This window comes from Leguminivora glycinivorella, chromosome 9 (assembly GCF_023078275.1).
Source record: "Leguminivora glycinivorella isolate SPB_JAAS2020 chromosome 9, LegGlyc_1.1, whole genome shotgun sequence".
Taxonomy (NCBI): Eukaryota; Metazoa; Arthropoda; class Insecta; order Lepidoptera; family Tortricidae; genus Leguminivora; species Leguminivora glycinivorella.
Genome location: NC_062979.1, coordinates 15,442,449 through 15,460,186, shown reverse-complemented (window position 1 = coordinate 15,460,186; position 17,738 = coordinate 15,442,449). Strand labels below are relative to the sequence as shown.

The 17,738-nt window shown below is 39.1% G+C and overlaps 1 protein-coding gene across 1 annotated transcript in view; it reads left to right on the top strand.

The window, feature by feature from the left end:
- Positions 1–17,738, top strand: part of LOC125229702 (procathepsin L-like) — a 28,728-nt gene that overhangs the window by 9,486 nt on the left and 1,504 nt on the right. Inside the window, exons 2-5 of the mRNA XM_048134606.1 lie at positions 9,320–9,522; positions 10,516–10,663; positions 16,260–16,465; positions 17,189–17,381. Of these exons, the coding sequence (XP_047990563.1) occupies positions 9,320–9,522; positions 10,516–10,663; positions 16,260–16,465; positions 17,189–17,381 (750 nt within the window). The remainder of the gene's footprint in view (positions 1–9,319; positions 9,523–10,515; positions 10,664–16,259; positions 16,466–17,188; positions 17,382–17,738) is intronic.

Below are 17,738 nucleotides of genomic sequence, written 5' to 3'. Positions count from 1 at the left end.
GGGGGGCGAGGCCCCCCGCATAAAAGAAAGATTAACGTAGTATTTAAAATAAGTTGGGTAAGCGTTTTCTTGTGACCTTTTAGAGTAAACGAAGGGGGGCTCGGGGGGCGAAGCCCCCCGCATGAAAGAAAGATCAACGTAGTATTTAGAATAAATTGGTTTAGCGTTTTCTTGTGAGCTTTAAGAGCAAACAAAGGGGGGCTCGGGGGGCGAAGCCCCCCGCATGAAAGAAAGATCAACGTAGTATTTAAGTTCAGTTGGGTTAGCGTTTTCTTGTGAGCTTTAAGAGCAAACAAGGGGGGGGCTCGGGGGCGAAGCCCCCGCATGAAAGAAAGATCAACGTAGTATTTAAGATCAGTTGGGTTAGCGTTTTCTTGTGACCTTTAAGAGCAAACAAAGGGGGCTCGGGGGCGAAGCCCCCGCATAAAAGAAAGATTAACGTAGTATTTAAAATGAGTTGGGATAGCGTTTTCTTGTGACCTTTCAGAGCAAACAAAGGGGGCTCGGGGGCGAGGCCCCCCGCATAAAAGAAAGATTAACGTAGTATTTAAAATAAGTTGGGTTAGCGTTTTCTTGTGACCTTTAAGAGCAAACAAAGGGGGGCTCGGGGGGCGAAGCCCCCCGCATAAAAGAAAGATTAACGTAGTATTTAAAATGAGTTGGGATAGCGTTTTCTTGTGACCTTTCAGAGCAAACAAAGGGGGGCTCGGGGGGCGAGGCCCCCCGCATAAAAGAAAGATTAACGTAGTATTTAAAATAAGTTGGGTAAGCGTTTTCTTGTGACCTTTCAGAGTAAACAAAGGGGGGATCGGGGGGCGAAGCCCCCCGCATAAAAGAAAGATCAACGTTGTATTTAAAATAAGTTGGGTTAGCGTTTTCTTGTGACCTTTAAGAGCAAACAAAGGGGGCTCGGGGGCGAAGCCCCCGCATGAAAGAAAGATCAACGTAGTATTTAAGATCAGTTGGGTTAGCGTTTTCTTGTGAGCTTTAAGAGCAAACAAAGGGGGGCTCGGGGGGCGAAGCCCCCCGCATGAATGAAAGATCAACGTAGTATTTAAGATCAGTTGGGTTAGCGTTTTCTTGTGAGCTTTAAGAGCAAACAAAGGGGGCTCGGGGGGCGAAGCCCACCGCATGAAAGAAAGATCAACGTAGTATTTAAGATAAGTTGGGTTAGCGTTTTCTTGTGACCTTTAAGAGCAAACAAAGGGGGGCTGGTGGGGCGAAGCCCCCCGCATAAAAGAAAGATTAACGTAGTATTTAAAATAAGTTGGGTAAGCGTTTTCTTGTGACCTTTCAGAGCAAACAAAGGGGGGCTCGGGGGGCGAGGCCCCCCGCATAAAAGAAAGATTAACGTAGTATTTAAAATAAGTTGGGATAGCGTTTTCTTGTGACCTTTAAGAGCAAACAAAGGGGGCTCGGGGGCGAAGCCCCCGCATAAAAGAAAGATTAACGTAGTATTTAAAATAAGTTGGGATAATGTTTTCTTGTGACCTTTCAGAGCAAACAAAGGGGGGCTCGGGGGGCGAGGCCCCCCGCATAAAAGAAAGATTAACGTAGTATTTAAAATAAGTTGGGTAAGCGTTTTCTTGTGACCTTTCAGAGTAAACAAAGGGGGGCTCGGGGGGCGAAGCCCCCCGCATAAAAGAAAGATCAACGTTGTATTTAAAATGAGTTGGGTTAGCGTTTTCTTGTGACCTTTAAGAGCAAACAAAGGGGGGCTCGGGGGGCGAAGCCCCCCGCATGAAAGAAAGATCAACGTAGTATTTAAGATCAGTTGGGTTAGCGTTTTCTTGTGAGCTTTAAGAGCAAACAAAGGGGGGCTCGGGGGGCGAAGCCCCCGCATGAAAGAAAGATCAACGTAGTATTTAAGATCAGTTGGGTTAGCGTTTTCTTGTGAGCTTTAAGAGCAAACAAAGGGGGCTCGGGGGGCGAAGCCCTCCGCATAAAAGAAAGATTAACGTAGTATTTAAAATAAGTTGGGTTAGCGTTTTCTTGTGACCTTTTAGAGTAAACGAAGGGGGGCTCGGAGGGCGAAGCCCCCCGCATGAAAGAAAGATCAACGTAGTATTTAGAATAAATTGGTTTAGCGTTTTCTTGTGAGCTTTAAGAGCAAACAAAGGGGGCTCGGGGGCGAAGCCCCCGCATGAAAGAAAGATCAACGTAGTATTTAGAATAAGTTGGGTTAGCGTTTTCTTGTGACCTTTAAGAGCAAACAAAGGGGGCTCGGGGGCGAAGCCCCCCGCATGAAAGAAAGATCAACGTAGTATTTAAGTTCAGTTGGGTTAGCGTTTTCTTGTGAGCTTTAAGAGCAAACAAAGGGGGGCTCGGGGGGCGAAGCCCCCCGCATGAAAGAAAGATCAACGTAGTATTTAAGATCAGTTGGGTTAGCGTTTTCTTGTGACCTTTAAGAGCAAACAAAGGGGGGCTCGGGGGGCGAAGCCCCCGCATAAAAGAAAGATTAACGTAGTATTTAAAATAAGTTGGGTTAGCGTTTTCTTGTGACCTTTCAGAGCAAACAAAGGGGGGCTCGGGGGGCGAGGCCCCCCGCATAAAAGAAAGATTAACGTAGTATTTAAAATAAGTTGGGATAGCGTTTTCTTGTGACCTTTAAGAGCAAACAAAGGGGGGCTCGGGGGGCGAAGCCCCCCGCATAAAAGAAAGATTAACGTAGTATTTAAAATAAGTTGGGATAGCGTTTTCTTGTGACCTTTCAGAGCAAACAAAGGGGGGCTCGGGGGGCGAGGCCCCCCGCATAAAAGAAAGATTAACGTAGTATTTAAAATAAGTTGGGTAAGCGTTTTCTTGTGACCTTTCAGAGTAAACAAAGGGGGCTCGGGGGCGAAGCCCCCGCATAAAAGAAAGATCAACGTTGTATTTAAAATGAGTTGGGTTAGCGTTTTCTTGTGACCTTTAAGAGCAAACAAGGGGGGCTCGGGGGCGAAGCCCCCCGCATGAAAGAAAGATCAACGTAGTATTTAAGATCAGTTGGGTTAGCGTTTTCTTGTGAGCTTTAAGAGCAAACAAAGGGGGGCTCGGGGGGCGAAGCCCCCCGCATGAATGAAAGATCAACGTAGTATTTAAGATCAGTTGGGTTAGCGTTTTCTTGTGAGCTTTAAGAGCAAACAAAGGGGGGCTCGGGGGGCGAAGCCCCCCGCATGAAAGAAAGATCAACGTAGTATTTAAGATCAGTTGGGTTAGCGTTTTCTTGTGACCTTTAAGAGCAAACAAAGGGGGGCTCGGGGGGCGAAGCCCCCGCATAAAAGAAAGATTAACATAGTATTCAAAATAAGTTGGGTTAGCGTTTTCTTGTGACCTTTAAGAGCAAACAAAGGGGGGCTCGGAGGGCGAAGCCCCCCGCATAAAAGAAAGATTAACGTAGTATTTAAGATAAGTTGGGTTAGCGTTTTCTTGTGACCTTTAAGAGCAAACAAAGGGGGGCTCGGGGGGCGAAGCCCCCCGCATGAAAGAAAGATCAACGTAGAGTATTTAAGATCAGTTGGGTTAGCGTTTTCTTGTGACCTTTAAGAGCAAACAAAGGGGGGCTCGGGGGGCATGAAAGAAAGATCAACGTAGTATTTAGAATAAATTGGTTTAGCGTTTTCTTGTGACCTTTAAGAGCAAACAAAGGGGGGCTCGGGGGGCGAAGTCCCCCGCATAAAAGAAAGATTTACGTAGTATTTAAAATAAGTTGGGATAGCGTTTTCTTGTGACCTTTCAGAGCAAACAAAGGGGGGCTCGGGGGGCGGAGCCCCCCGCATAAAAGAAAGATCAACGTTGTATTTAAAATAAGTTGGGTAATGGTTTTCCTGTGACCCTTAAGAGCAAATAAAGGGGGTCTATCTTTTACGGATAACTTAATAGGTATAAACATTTTTATGATAATACCGTAATAAGAAGGTAGCCGCTGGTTATTATTAAGTAGCAATTAGCAATAATTACACGTTAAGCCACAAATGGCATGTAAAATCCGCCTACTTGAAATAAATTTATGTATAAATGTTAAAAGTATTTCATTATTAATGACTAAAAAGTATAAAATAAATTAATAGTTTAAAAAACACTATAAAACACGCTTTTATAAATGCACGTAAAAGCCAAAAATAAATTATGGATCGTTCAAGTTGTCTCTATTTGTGAGCTGAAGTTTAAAAACTATGTGCTTTTAATTATAATATTTGATTGTAAAAGCGTGGGGCGCTGGAACAGGAAAGACTTTCTTGTAAACAAATACTAATCCGAACTTCCTGGCGAATGAAGTTGCATAAGAACATAACGTTTACATATGCCGCCTAAGGGTTACCAAAAAGAACCAAAGATAAGATTTATCAGCAAGTTATACAAAAAGTCTTTCCTGTTCCAGCGCCCCACGCTTTTACAATCAAATATTATAATTAAAAGCACATAGTTTTTAAACTTCAGCTCACAAATAGAGACAACTTGAACGATCCATAATTTATTTTTGGCTTTTACGTGCATTTATAAAAGCGTGTTTTATAGTGTTTTTTAAACTATTAATTTATTTTTCACGTGTTAACGGATTAAATAACGATTAACTTTAACTTACGTTAAATTTGTCGAAATGTATCGCTTTAACGATTAACGAAGTTAACTTTTTTAGTAACGGATTAGCGATTAACGAAGTTAACTATTTGATTAACGGTGCCCAGATATGCTTATAACACCCGTCTTTATTGCGTCGGGGGTTAAAAACGCTGCAATATGATAATTAATTAGTTTTTCCGACTTTACCTGAATGTAACTCCGGTTTATCTGTTTATCTGGGGGGACTAGGGCGGACTTTTAATGTTGTTTCTAATAAAATTATTTATTTTGTTACTTTCGTAGAGAAAACGTGATGTTTCATTTTCTCATTGACATTGATTATATGACAGGTTCTTAATGAGGGTGACATGAGAATAATTTAAAAATGCGGTCGAATACCTACCTCAAAGAGCGAACGAGATGAATGAATGAGATAATGCATTATAACCTAACCACAAAATTAAAATTTTGAAAAAACCCCCGACTGCGACATATTAGACCGATTTTCATGAAAAATGGCTAAGAACACTCCCGACTAACTCAGCTTTTAGACAAAAAAAACTAAATCTAAATCGGTTTATCCGTTCGGGAGCTACGATGCCACAGACAGACACACACAGACAGACAGACAAACAGACTGACAGACAGACAGCTAGACAGACAAACAGACAAACAGACACGTCAAACTTATAACAACCCTTCGTTTTTGAGTCGGGGGTTAAAAAGAGGCGCGAACAAACATGAATTACAATTACCTATTACGTCTCCCTATACCGAGTTATTCCCATAACATGAACATAATAAAAAGGAATTATTGTATTCCTCAAACAAAGATGCTTTTTTCTACTCGTCGACTGTAATCTGTCAATTAGGACACCACAGTCTAAACCATAAGTGCTAACTTTTCAGTGTTGGATACTCTATGGCAGTTCCGACTCAACTATAATAATCTCATTATAGTTGACTTTAGTTAACTGTAATAATTTCAAATATAGAACTTCATACAATTTCTATACTAATTTGCGATACCTGGCAAATTTGTCGGCATCTGAAACACATTTCTTTTTATCTGTCGCGTTATCGGCCAATCAGAGACGGTTATTACAAACAATTGAATGCTAGGTAATTCAATGTTAATATAACGGTGAACGACGCTATTAACATTAATTTTAACTTGCATGAATGATGATATTTCCGTCCATTGATGATGAAGATGATGGCTCGTAGAAAAAGTATTGTATACAATAGTGATATAATTAAGCTTTTCACTCTCGTACCGTACTATTAGGCCACTCAGCAAAGCTTCGTGGCCTAAACATGGTACTCGACTGAAAAGCTTTGTATTATATCGCGATTGTATAAAATACTATTGTTCAATGGCTTTACAAAATAATAAAACCTTTTTTCTTGGAAATTTAAGTTAGAATTGCATAAATCTAAATATATAAAAGAAGAAGCTGACTGACTGACTGACTGACTGACTGACTGACATATCAACGCACAGCCGAAACCGCTGGTCCTAGAGATTTCAAATTTGGCACGTAGGTTCCTTATATAGTGTAGAGGAGCACTAAGAAAGGATTTTTCAAAATTCACCTCCTAAGGGGGTCAAATGGGGGTTCAAAGTTTGTATGGGGAAACAAGATTAGTTTGACTATTTTATTCGAAACTTCACAGGAAGATTCCTTAAGACATATGACTGAATACGTGTTTCAGGTTTTTTGAAAATTTAACCCCTAAAATGGTGAAAAGGGGTGGTAAAGTCAAAAAATCAATATGGGTATAGTTTTTATGGTTTATCGGGTCGCTGATCACGATAAATACAACGTTTTTAAAATCTAACGAGGCGGAAGTGAAATACCTTCTCCCCTGTTGTGGTGCAATGGGGTTTAAATATCAAAAAAATATATAAAAGAAGATATTGACTGACTGACTGATATATCAACACACAGCCGAAACCGCTGGTCCTAGAGATTTCAAATTTGGCACGTAGGTTCCTTATATGGTGTAGAGGAGCACTAAGAAAGGATTTTCCACAATTCACCTCCTAAGGGGGTCAAATGGGGGTTCAAAGTTTGTATGGGGAAACAAGATTAGTTTGACTATTTTATTCGAAACTTCACAGGAAGATTCCTTAAGACATATGACTGAATACGTGTTTCAGGTTTTTTGAAAATTTAACCCCTAAAAGGGTGAAAAGGGGGTGATAAAGTCAAAAACACAATATGGGTATCGTTTTTATGGTTTATCGGGTCGCTGATCACGATAAATACAACGTTTTTAAAATCTAACGAGGCGGAAGTGAAATACCTTCTCCCCTGTTGTGGACGTTGTGGTGCAATGGGATTTAAATATATAAAAGAAGATATTGACTGACTGATTGATATATCAACACACAGCCGAAACCGCTGGTCCTAGAGATTTCAAATTTGGCACATAGGTTCCTTATATGGCGTAGAGGAGCACTAAGAAAGGATTTTTCAAAATTCTCCTCTTAAAAGGGTGAAATGGGGGTTCAAAGTTTGTATGGGGAAACAAGATTAGTTTGACTATTTTATTCGAAACTTCACAGGAGGATTCCTAAAGACATATTATGACTAAATACATGTTTCAGGTTTTTTGAAAATTTGACCCCTAAAGGGGTGCAAAGGGGGTAAAGTCAAAAACACAATATGGGTATCGTTTTTATGGTTTATCGGGTCGCTGATCACCATAAATACAACGATTTTAAAATCTAATGAGGTGGAAAAGAAATTTTCTCCCCTGTTGTTGTGCAATGGGGTTAAAATATCCAAAATAGCCATAAGTATAGCTTTAGTTTTTATCTTTACTTCTGGTTCAAGAGATTTCAAATTGACACGGAAGTTCCTTAGAGGAGCACTAAGAAACAGGGACAGGGACAGGGACAGGGACGGGGACGGGGACAGGGACAGGGACGGGGACGGGGACGGGGACAGGGACGGGGACGGGGACGGGGACAGGGACGGGGACATGGACGGGGACGGGGACGGGGACGGGGACGGGGACGGGGACGGGGACGGGGACGGGGACGGGGACGGGGACGGGAACGGGATAGGGTTAGGGATAGGGATAGGGGTAGGGGTAGGGATTGGGATTGGGATTGGGATATGGATAGGGATAGGGGTAGGGGTAGTGGTAGGGGTAGGGGTGGGGGTGGGGGTAAGGGTGGGGATAGGGATAGGGATCTGGATCGGGATCGGGATCGGGATCGGGATCGAGATCGGGATCGGGATAGGGATAGGGATATGGATAGGGATAGGGATAGGGATAGGGATAGGGGTAGGGGTAGGGGTGGGGGTGGGGGTGGGGGTGGGGATAGGGATAGGGATAGGGATCGGGATCGGGATAGGGATAGGGATAGGGATAGGGATAGAAATAGGGATAGGGATAGGGATAGAAATATGGATAAAAATAGGGGACGGGGACGGGGATAGGGATAGGGGAGGGACGGGGACAGAGACGGGACGGGAACGGGGACGGGGACAAAGATAGATAGGGACGAGGACAAAGATAGAGATAGGGACGGGGATAAGAATAGGGATTGGGGTCGGAATAATCGGTCGGCAATCGATATCTAGGCAGTGTAAAATGCAGGTGGCTCAGTGGGAAGGTATTAGTAAGTAGGCATCGGCGAGTATCCTGCATCCGTAATAACTATTACATTCAATGTGCTGTAAGAAGATCGTTGTTTGCTTGCCTTTTATATGTTTACGTTATGTTTGTATAAGCAAAATGTACTTTTTACCCTACCGACCATAGCGTCGAGATACTGGCTATGTGGGTTGTATGAAGTTTCCCCAGTATAAATATTTATAAAGGTAAAATACATACATATTCGTACCTACTACCTACGCTGTGGTCGCTGTGTAACAATTCTACAATCATTGCAAGAATTTCTTTAAAAACAATAGGTGTAAGGTACAGTCAGCCAAAACCGGACCGTACAGCAAATAGATCAGTTACAATGGCCCTCCAGTCGAGAATTGCCCCGCTTTACCTTAATCGAAATAATCGCGGACAGATGTAACTACAAAGAAACCTACGGATCCAAATGAAAATCTTATTTTTTGTAAACGTTTCAATAAGAATACTTTTATTACGCGGGCGAAGCCGCGGGTAAAAGCTAGTAGAATATAATGTTGGATTTCTTGAAGTCCTTTTTAGGGTTCCGTAGTCAACTAGGAACCCTTATAGTTTCGCCATGTCTGTCTGTCTGTCCGTCCGTCCGTCCGTCCGTCCGTCCGTCCGTCCGTCCGTCCGTCCGTCCGTCCGTCCGTCCGCGGATAATCTCAGTAACCGTTAGCACTAGAAAGCTGAAATTTGGTACCAATATGTATATCAATCACGCCAACAAAGTGCAAAAATAAAAAATGGAAAAAAATGTTTTATTAGGGTACCCCCCCTACATGTAAAGTGGGGGCTGATTTTTTTTTTCATTCCAACCCCAACGTGTGATATATTGTTGGATAGGTATTTAAAAATAAATAAGGTTTTGCTAAGATCGTTTTTTGATAATATTAATATTTTCGGAAATAATCGTTCCTAAAGGAAAAAAAAGTGCGTCCCCCCCCTCTAACTTTTGAACCATAAGTTTAAAAAATATGAAAAAAATCACAAAAGTAGAACTTTATAAAGACTTTCTAGGAAAATTGTTTTGAACTTGATAGGTTCAGTAGTTTCTGAGAAAAATACGGAAAACTACGGAACCCTACACTGAGCGTGGCCCGACACGCTCTTGGCCGGTTTTTTGTTTTAGCAAGAGCACAATAAACGCTACAAGTCAGCGGTAGAAGAGATGCATCGCTTGCAAAACTACGTCCACAACCAGATGAAGATAATGGAACACAACCATCGGTTCGAGCAAGGCCAGGTTTCCTACAAGCTCAAACTGAACCAGTACTCTGATTTGGATGATGAAGAGTTTCAGCGAAACATGTTTGGTGCTCTCCCCGATATCGAGTAAGTTGGGACCAATAAGGATGACTCACATAAAATATACTAGCCCCGATGCAGAAGAGTTCGTCTAGTAATACGAAATATTTTGTTTATTCTAATAACGTTTACACATGTAGGTATATCACGACCCAGTAGTGAGAATTGTAAAAGTACTCTAATATAGTTTATTTTGATTGTAAAATAAAGTTGCATGTGACATATATTGTTAAAAAAAAACAACTTTATTTTTTTTTTGTTTTAATCACGTTCTCCTCTCCTATAGCAGTGCTGCGTGCATAGGCTTTAAGATTTGTTTTTAGTTTATTAATTAGCAGAACTTAGTTACTTTCCTTGGGCCGCCTTACATCAGTCATGCATTATAATACCTATCGATAAAAGATAAAATAAAAATCGTCATTTTCTTCCTTTCTTTCAGTATCAATGATATTTCTTGTATTTAGATTTAGTTATTGTACAATACTGCCATAAAAAATAAACTAGATTAGTATTAGTATTAAACATGAATGATTTTTGAACTAAGACATTATTTTTGTACAAAAAGGAGAACCTCAAAAAATGGTCTGACTAGACGAAAACATATGCATCGGGGCTAGTATGGCAACGACGGTGACGACAAGCTGATGTGTCAATTTCTGTACAAAGTTTCTGTTCTCCTCTGGTCTCTGGTCTCCTCTTTGGTATAGAAGTTCCATTCTACTCTAGCGTGAGACATCCTTTCTAACTTTTGAAGAAGGAGTAGGTAGCCCAACAAAATGGAAACAGCGATGTTATCTAGTACCCTTCTTGACTTCAAAATGATTATACTTTATTAATTACAAGCTTTTATTTTAATAGTTTCATTTATCCCGCCGTCTATATGGCTCTACTTTATCAAATCTTGCAATTTTAATTTTATATCCCAATCTTCGATGGGGAGGATTTTGAATACGTACAGTTTTTGATCGAACTTAGATGTTATATACTTTTCACAAAACAGGAATTTTACTGTCTTTATAGTGACGATTTTTCACTATATGATCCTGACTTCAACCTCCATATGTCAGCATTTACGGACCTGCCCGATTACGTGGACTGGCGGGAAAGGGGGGCAGTGACTGAGGTCAAGACGCAGGGAGAGTGCGGGTCATGCTGGGCCTTCAGTGCCGTAAGTACCAAAATGTCACCTTCAAATGTCAGTTTTGTTTGTAACTTCAAATCAAGGGTGAACAGGCATCTTCTGGGCGAGCTCACTCCATCGTAGGCCACGTCTTGGCCTTTGGCTAGTCTGTGGTCAAGAAATAAGCCCATTCATAATAAAAAAAAATGTAGCTTTTTTTATCGGAAACATTTGTGGTAATCTATCCATAAAAGCGTTCACGCAATATTCCTTTTGGGCGTTCACCCTAAATTTAGGTTTTATATGATGTAATGACTACCATTACTTGTATCTGTACGTTTTCCTTTTTTGGCATTTAGGTTTTTGTAAGAAAGATGCTGAAAAGCGGCAAAAATAGGTTTAAAGATTCTTTATTCCCATAAGAATTTGTACAATTCACTTAAAATGAGAATATAAATATTATTAATGCTAACAAAATACACGACAAGAGCTACATACAAAAATAAAAATGACAAGTTTAAAATTCACATTCACACATAGGTAGATACATAGAATCATTATTTGTGGTTGAGGGTAAGTGGACAACAGGGCGCGCGGCGCGGCACTCGCATGTTGATCGGACCGGCGCTAAGGAAAACGTTGAACAGAAACAACTAGATGTGGCCTCGCTGTAAATTGCGTTCATTGGGTGTAGTATAAACACTTAAGAGAGTGTTTTTTTTTTTTGTAATTATATGAATAAATTAATTATAAGCTTTTTATTGTAATGTATAATTGACTAGACTATATTCATTGATTTATTTATTATTAGCTGGTGTTCAGTATGGATTTTATGAGCGATCTATTATTTATATATTTGATATAAACAATGTTTTCATTACAATTAATTATTAATTGAATACCTACGTTAAAAAACAATTATTATATGAGTATAATGATTATTAGTAGGCCAATAATTAAAATTTAATAGATTTAGAAGAATTAATGGACATATTAGAATTGATAAATAATTTTCATTTTAATTTTATTAGAAATTTTAGTTTTCTATCAAGAATTGCTATTATGTTATGTCAATGTGTATATATATTTACATAGTGGATTGGACGATTAATAGTTTTTATTTTTATTTTTTACATACAACCATTATACATATTATACAGTAACTTAAATTGATATTGTTTTAAGTTTTTTATATTTGTTAATTTATTTTTACTTTGATGTGCTTTTTTAAGTCATTTTTAAATATGTTTAAAGTTTTTGATTCCTTTAGCTTTGCTGGTAGGTCGTTATATAACTTTGCGCCATCGTAGAGAATGCATTTTCTCCCGTAGTTAGTCCTTGGCGTACGCAATACAAGGTCATTGGCATTTCTTAATTTAATCTTTTGGTGATGTTGTTTTTTTGTGAAACCAATTTGCACGTGTATATTATTATTAATGACTTTTCTGATTAAAATGCATGTGTTGTATATATACGTTTGGCGAATATTCATTATGCCTGTTTCTGCATAGACTTTTTTTGTTGGTGTGCGGTAATCGTATTGAAATAGTGCTTTTATTAACTTATTTTGGGCTATTTGTACCAAATTGAGGTGACACTTTGCGGCCGATCCCCAAATTTCAATGAGATAGTTAATGTGGGGTTGTATCAGACTGTTATAGATTGTATATTTTACTTGTTTTGGATAACATTGGGCATTCTTTCGGAGTGCTCCTGTTAATGATGTTATTTTCGACTTAATTTTTTCGATGTGACTCTTCCAATTTAGATTTTTGTCCAATACAAGGCCAAGATATTTTTCTTTGTCGACCTTTTTGATGACTTCATTGTTTATTTTTAAAGGTTCATGACCGGAAACTTTTTTATTTTTAGCGACGAAAAGTATATAGTTTGTTTTATTTATGTTTATTGTCAAAAGGTTTTTCTGAAACCATTCATTAAGTAGATTTCCGAAATAAAAGAGACTTGTATCATCGGCGTAGAGAGTTATGTCTCCCTTAAGACCCAAGTTGCTCAAGTCATTAATGTAGATTAAAAACAACAGCGGCCCCAAAATCGATCCCTGGGGCACACCGCAAAGTACGGATTTAGGGTCACTCTGATACTCACCCACCTTGACCACTTGACGTCGGTTTAACAGGTACGATTTTAGTATATTAAGTGCTGTTCCCTCGATTCCAATATTGTTTAATTTATTTAAAAGTATGTCGTGACTGATAGTATCGAAAGCTTTTTTTAAGTCTATGAATACACCAAGAGCAATCTGTTTGTTATTGATATTAATTTTAATTTTGGTTACCAAATCTATTGTTGCAGAAAGTGTGTTCGATTTAGGTCTAAATCCATATTGTTTATCAAAGAGGAATTTAATTGAGTCTAAATATTTTTCTAATCGAATGTAAATAAGTTTTTCAAAAATTTTGGAGATAACTGGCAATACTGAGATAGGCCTGTAGTTTCCGGGGTCTGATTTGGGTCCAGTTTTGTGTATAGGTGTAACTTTTGCGATTTTTAGGCTATCAGGAAACATTCCTCTCTCGAAACAATCATTGATACAGTTAGTTAAGTCTTTTATTATGAGATCTTTAATACATAAGATCGATTTTACAGTAATTCCATCGAGACTACAGCTAGTATTGGGTTTTAGGTCGTTAATAATCTTCATTACTTCATCACAATTTGTCGGCAATAGTTTTTGTAGTTTTTGTTCCTTCCCTTTTTCTAAATCCATAAAATGTTTATAGTCACGATATTGTTCTGGAATTTCATTCGCTAGATTAAGACCGACATTTGCAAAAAAGTCATTAAAGTATTCACAGATCTCGAGTTTATCGGTAATAACATATTTTGTACTGGTCTGCAGTTTGTCCGGTAGTGATACTTCGTTAACTTTATTGACTGATAAACTATTTATTAGAGACCACATTTTTTTAGGTTTTGTACTGCAAGCCATAAATTTTTTGTAGTAATATTGGTTTTTCGTTTTGTTAATTTCCGCTGTGACACTATTTCTCTTCTTCCGATACTCTTCTTTTAGCTGTTCATTGTTAGGATTGTGTTTCAGTTGTTGCCATAGCATATTTCTTTGATTTATGGCCGTTATTATATCTTTTCTTATCCAGTCTTGTCTGGGCGGGTTCAGGATTTTAGTTTTGTTAATTTTGGAATCTTTGATGCTTGACAGTAGTCTGGACTGAAGAGCCTCAAAATTGTTCTCAATCGTACATTTATGATTTTCAATTTTCTTATATAGTTTCTCGTAGTCTATGGCTTCGTATTGGCATGATTTCCTTAGAACAGGGTGTTGATTCTCGATTTCTAAGTATATCTGTTTGTGGTCAGACAGAGCAGATTCTATGACTGTTAGATTAATATTGTGATTTTGTAAGTTTGTAGAAATATGGTCTAGTATAGTCTTTGTTGTCGTAGTTTCTCGGGTGCAGTGGTCCTCTTGTATTTTGTTTAATAATTCAAAACCATTTTCTGCAATTACTTCCTTGTAGTCTGTAGTTTGTTTCTCATTGCTAAGTAGGTTAATGTTGAAGTCGCCGAAAACAACAGCCCTTTTATTCATCATTATTTTTAAAATCGGGACTTAATCGCGTATAACTACATATTTCAATCGGGACGAAGGGTTTAGGATCTCATCCACATGGAATCCTGTCATTAATAAGTGTAAGCCGAAAATAATATCGACAGTCGTTAAATCAAATATCGTCAGTGTTGTATGTCGACAGAGTAACATCCCTAGTGCGCAAACAGTTCAAGTTGATAATCAAAACCAAGTGCGGGTAGTTCGAAAAACTCGCGCGGCTGTCAGAAGGTGTTGATGTCATTTCAAGCCAGTCTTCTCCGAGACCACGGGGACAACGCCGTCCTTGAAACGTTGGAGGTCAGTTTAATATGTAGTTATACGCGATTAAGTCCCGATTTTAAAAATAATGATGTGTAATAATCGTGAAAGTTTAAATCAGTGTTTAGCCCTTTTATTTTTCTGTAGTTGGTGAGAGAAGGTGTTTAAAAAGTCTTGTATGTTAGAGTGGTTTGTTCTATAAATAGCGCCAATACTGATAGCGTATTTTTCTAAATGAATCCATAAATAATGGTTGTTATTTGACGATTGTTCTTCAATGATATGATGTTGCAGGTTCTTATGTGCAAAGATAGATACACCACCTCCTCTGCTGTTGGTTCTATAGTTGTAGTAGTGGATGTAGCCCGGCAGCTGGTACAATTGGGCCTCTTCGTCAGACTTAATCCATGTTTCTGTGATAACAAGTATGTGGATATTCTTGATCGATTGAATAACACAGCGTAATTCTTCAAACTTCCCTTTTTTAACGATGCTTCGAGCATTGGTGTATAGACATGTAAGTGCTCCCTTAGTAGTTATTATGTCCTGGTAATTATTCGTTACTTGGTGTGTGATTTGGCTTGTGAGCGTTTGTCTATTTCCATTTCTGATTGTTTCGAATTGTCGTTTTTTGGAGGGTGTTGTACTACTTTGGGCACGCCTTTCACATATTTTATGGTAAGGTTTTCTTCACCGTTTGAGACGCGGTTTGCAAGCTCTTCTTTAACTTTTTTCAGGTAGGCTTGTTGACACGGTGTTTGGTCGGATACAATCTTAATTGAGTCTTGGTCTAGTGCTTTTTTTGTTCTTCAATATTGATAGCACCGTCGATTGCGATGCAAAAGTGATTCTGAGTGGACGTATTTTATCCTGTGCATATTTACCCAATCGTAGTGTTTTCTCCGGTTCGGGACAATCGTCTGATATATTTTTTATAATTCTGACAGCTTCTGTTCTATCTAGCTCATTTCGTTCAATTTGGGTTTCAGCCGCTGGTTCATCCATCCCCAAAAGGATAATGTTTTTAGATCGCTGGCTACGCTCATTTATTTCACTCATCAGATTTTCACATATAGGTTGCACCTGTGTTTCCAGTGATATAGTGCTTGATTTTAATTGCTGCATGTTTTCCTCTAAAACATCAATTCTGTTTGTGTTTGCTAGATTACTATCAGCGATATTTGCTAAATCTGATTTTATCTTGTTCTGTTCTGTTGTCAGTTGTTCAACTGTTTGCTTAATGTCTTTTACTTGCTCTTTAATCGCTGCTACATCCGAACATAACTTGTTTAAGTTTTCCGACTGTTGCGCATTGACCGACTTAAGATATGTCATTAAATTTGAAATCTCACTTCGCATTTCAAGTATATCCGATCGCATGTCATCATCATCATTTCCCTGTTTGCGTTTGTTACGGAAGGTTATTCTCGCCCTCTCAGACTCAGAGTAGTGATCTTCATTTGGTAGTTCTACGACGGGCCAACTACGCTCAACGCTGGGGCCGCTTCCAGTCGGTGAGTGAAGTAAGTTCATGTGTGACATTGCTACTCACGCGCGCAGAAAGATGCTGAAAAGCGGCAAAAATGTGCCGTAAACAAACGTACACAAAAATTAAAACCGTCAAACACAGATACTTGCCGTTTCATTTCGTTAACAAGATTTCGTAACGGTTAAGTTATCGTAGGAGGAAAATGTCTGTGTTCCAACAGTACGGCTACTACGAGTCAGATTGTTCAGAATATGGTACTCGATATTGATAACATCTTTATAACAAAACCTTTCTTTCAACAGACAGGTGCTCTTGAAGGCCAAGTTTTCATCAAGACAAACCGCTTGATATCACTATCAGAGCAAAACCTGATCGATTGCACGGGCAACTACAAATGTCACGGCTGCAGAAGTGGGTGGACGAATAACGCCTTCCAGTATATCAAGGATAATGGCGGGATTGATACTGAAGCTTCATATCCGTATGAAGGGAGGAATGGTCAGTGCAGGTAAAAACCTTCCATCATCGACATCACACTTGGCAAAGTGTAGAAATTAAAAAATGGCAAGATCGTAATGGCGATGGCGTCCCGTTTTCTCATGCCTACAATAAAATAAATAAATAAATATTATAGGACACTCTTACACAGATCGACTGAGTCCTACGGTAAGCTCAAAAAGGCTCGTGTTGCAGGTACTCAGACAACGATATATATAATATACAAATACTTATATAGGTACATAGAAAACATCCATGACTCAGGAACAAATATCTGTGCTCATCACACAAATAAATGACCTTACCGGGATCCGAACCCGGGACCGCGGCGTAGCAGGCAGGTCACTACGCACTAGGCCAAACTGGTCGTCAACAATTTTCACTCTTGCCAAGCTGCATATTCCATATCCCGGCTGTCGAATTATCCCTGTTTTATACTATGGCTCACGGGAGCCTGGAATCTGCTTGACAACTAGGCCCAGGAAATTTCATATAAAGTTTTACAAAACCACTGCTGACTTTAAAACGTGGAGAGTAAAAAGCCCTATTGAGATTTTGTTTTCCTTCATCTAAAATTATTTCCAAAAACTCGACCTTCAGAATTACGTATTCCGTACTCTCTTAATGACTCCGTTGTGCTTTTAAAAAGTGGTATATATTAACGTTATTGACGTAAAAATGTTATCGAAATTTTTCTTTATGGAATTTTATATCTCATATTTTATTTTTGCAGATACAACCCCAATAACGTAGGTACAACCAACAAAGGCTACGTAAAACTCCCGAGGGATGAAGACAAGTTGAAAGAAGCAGTGGCAACTATAGGCCCTATATCGGTGACCATTAACTCCTTGCCGTCTATCCGTCATTACGAAGATGGGGTGTACTATGACGAGGATTGCAGCCCTGACAAACATGACCACGCGGTTAGTATAGATTAATCTACAATATCGTATTTGCTAAAAACTTTATTATGGACGTTGCCAGTCGAGAACCAGGACTTATGGAAAGTAAGATGGCCTCATGTACCTTTCAGAATAACGTCACTACTTTAAACAAAACTTTTATCTTCGTCTGTCAATGAAAAGAAAATTGTAGTAAGTAGGGTATGGAATGCATATAGACTTACTGCGTTTTAACTTTGAGGAGAAGCATGAGATACGAGATTTTTTAAAAGTAGTGACGATAAGCAACAATTATTGTTTGTCCTTGTCGTCAATTATTGAAGTCCAAAAAAGTTCCACGTCAAAACGGTCTATACAACAGACATATTGTCATTGACG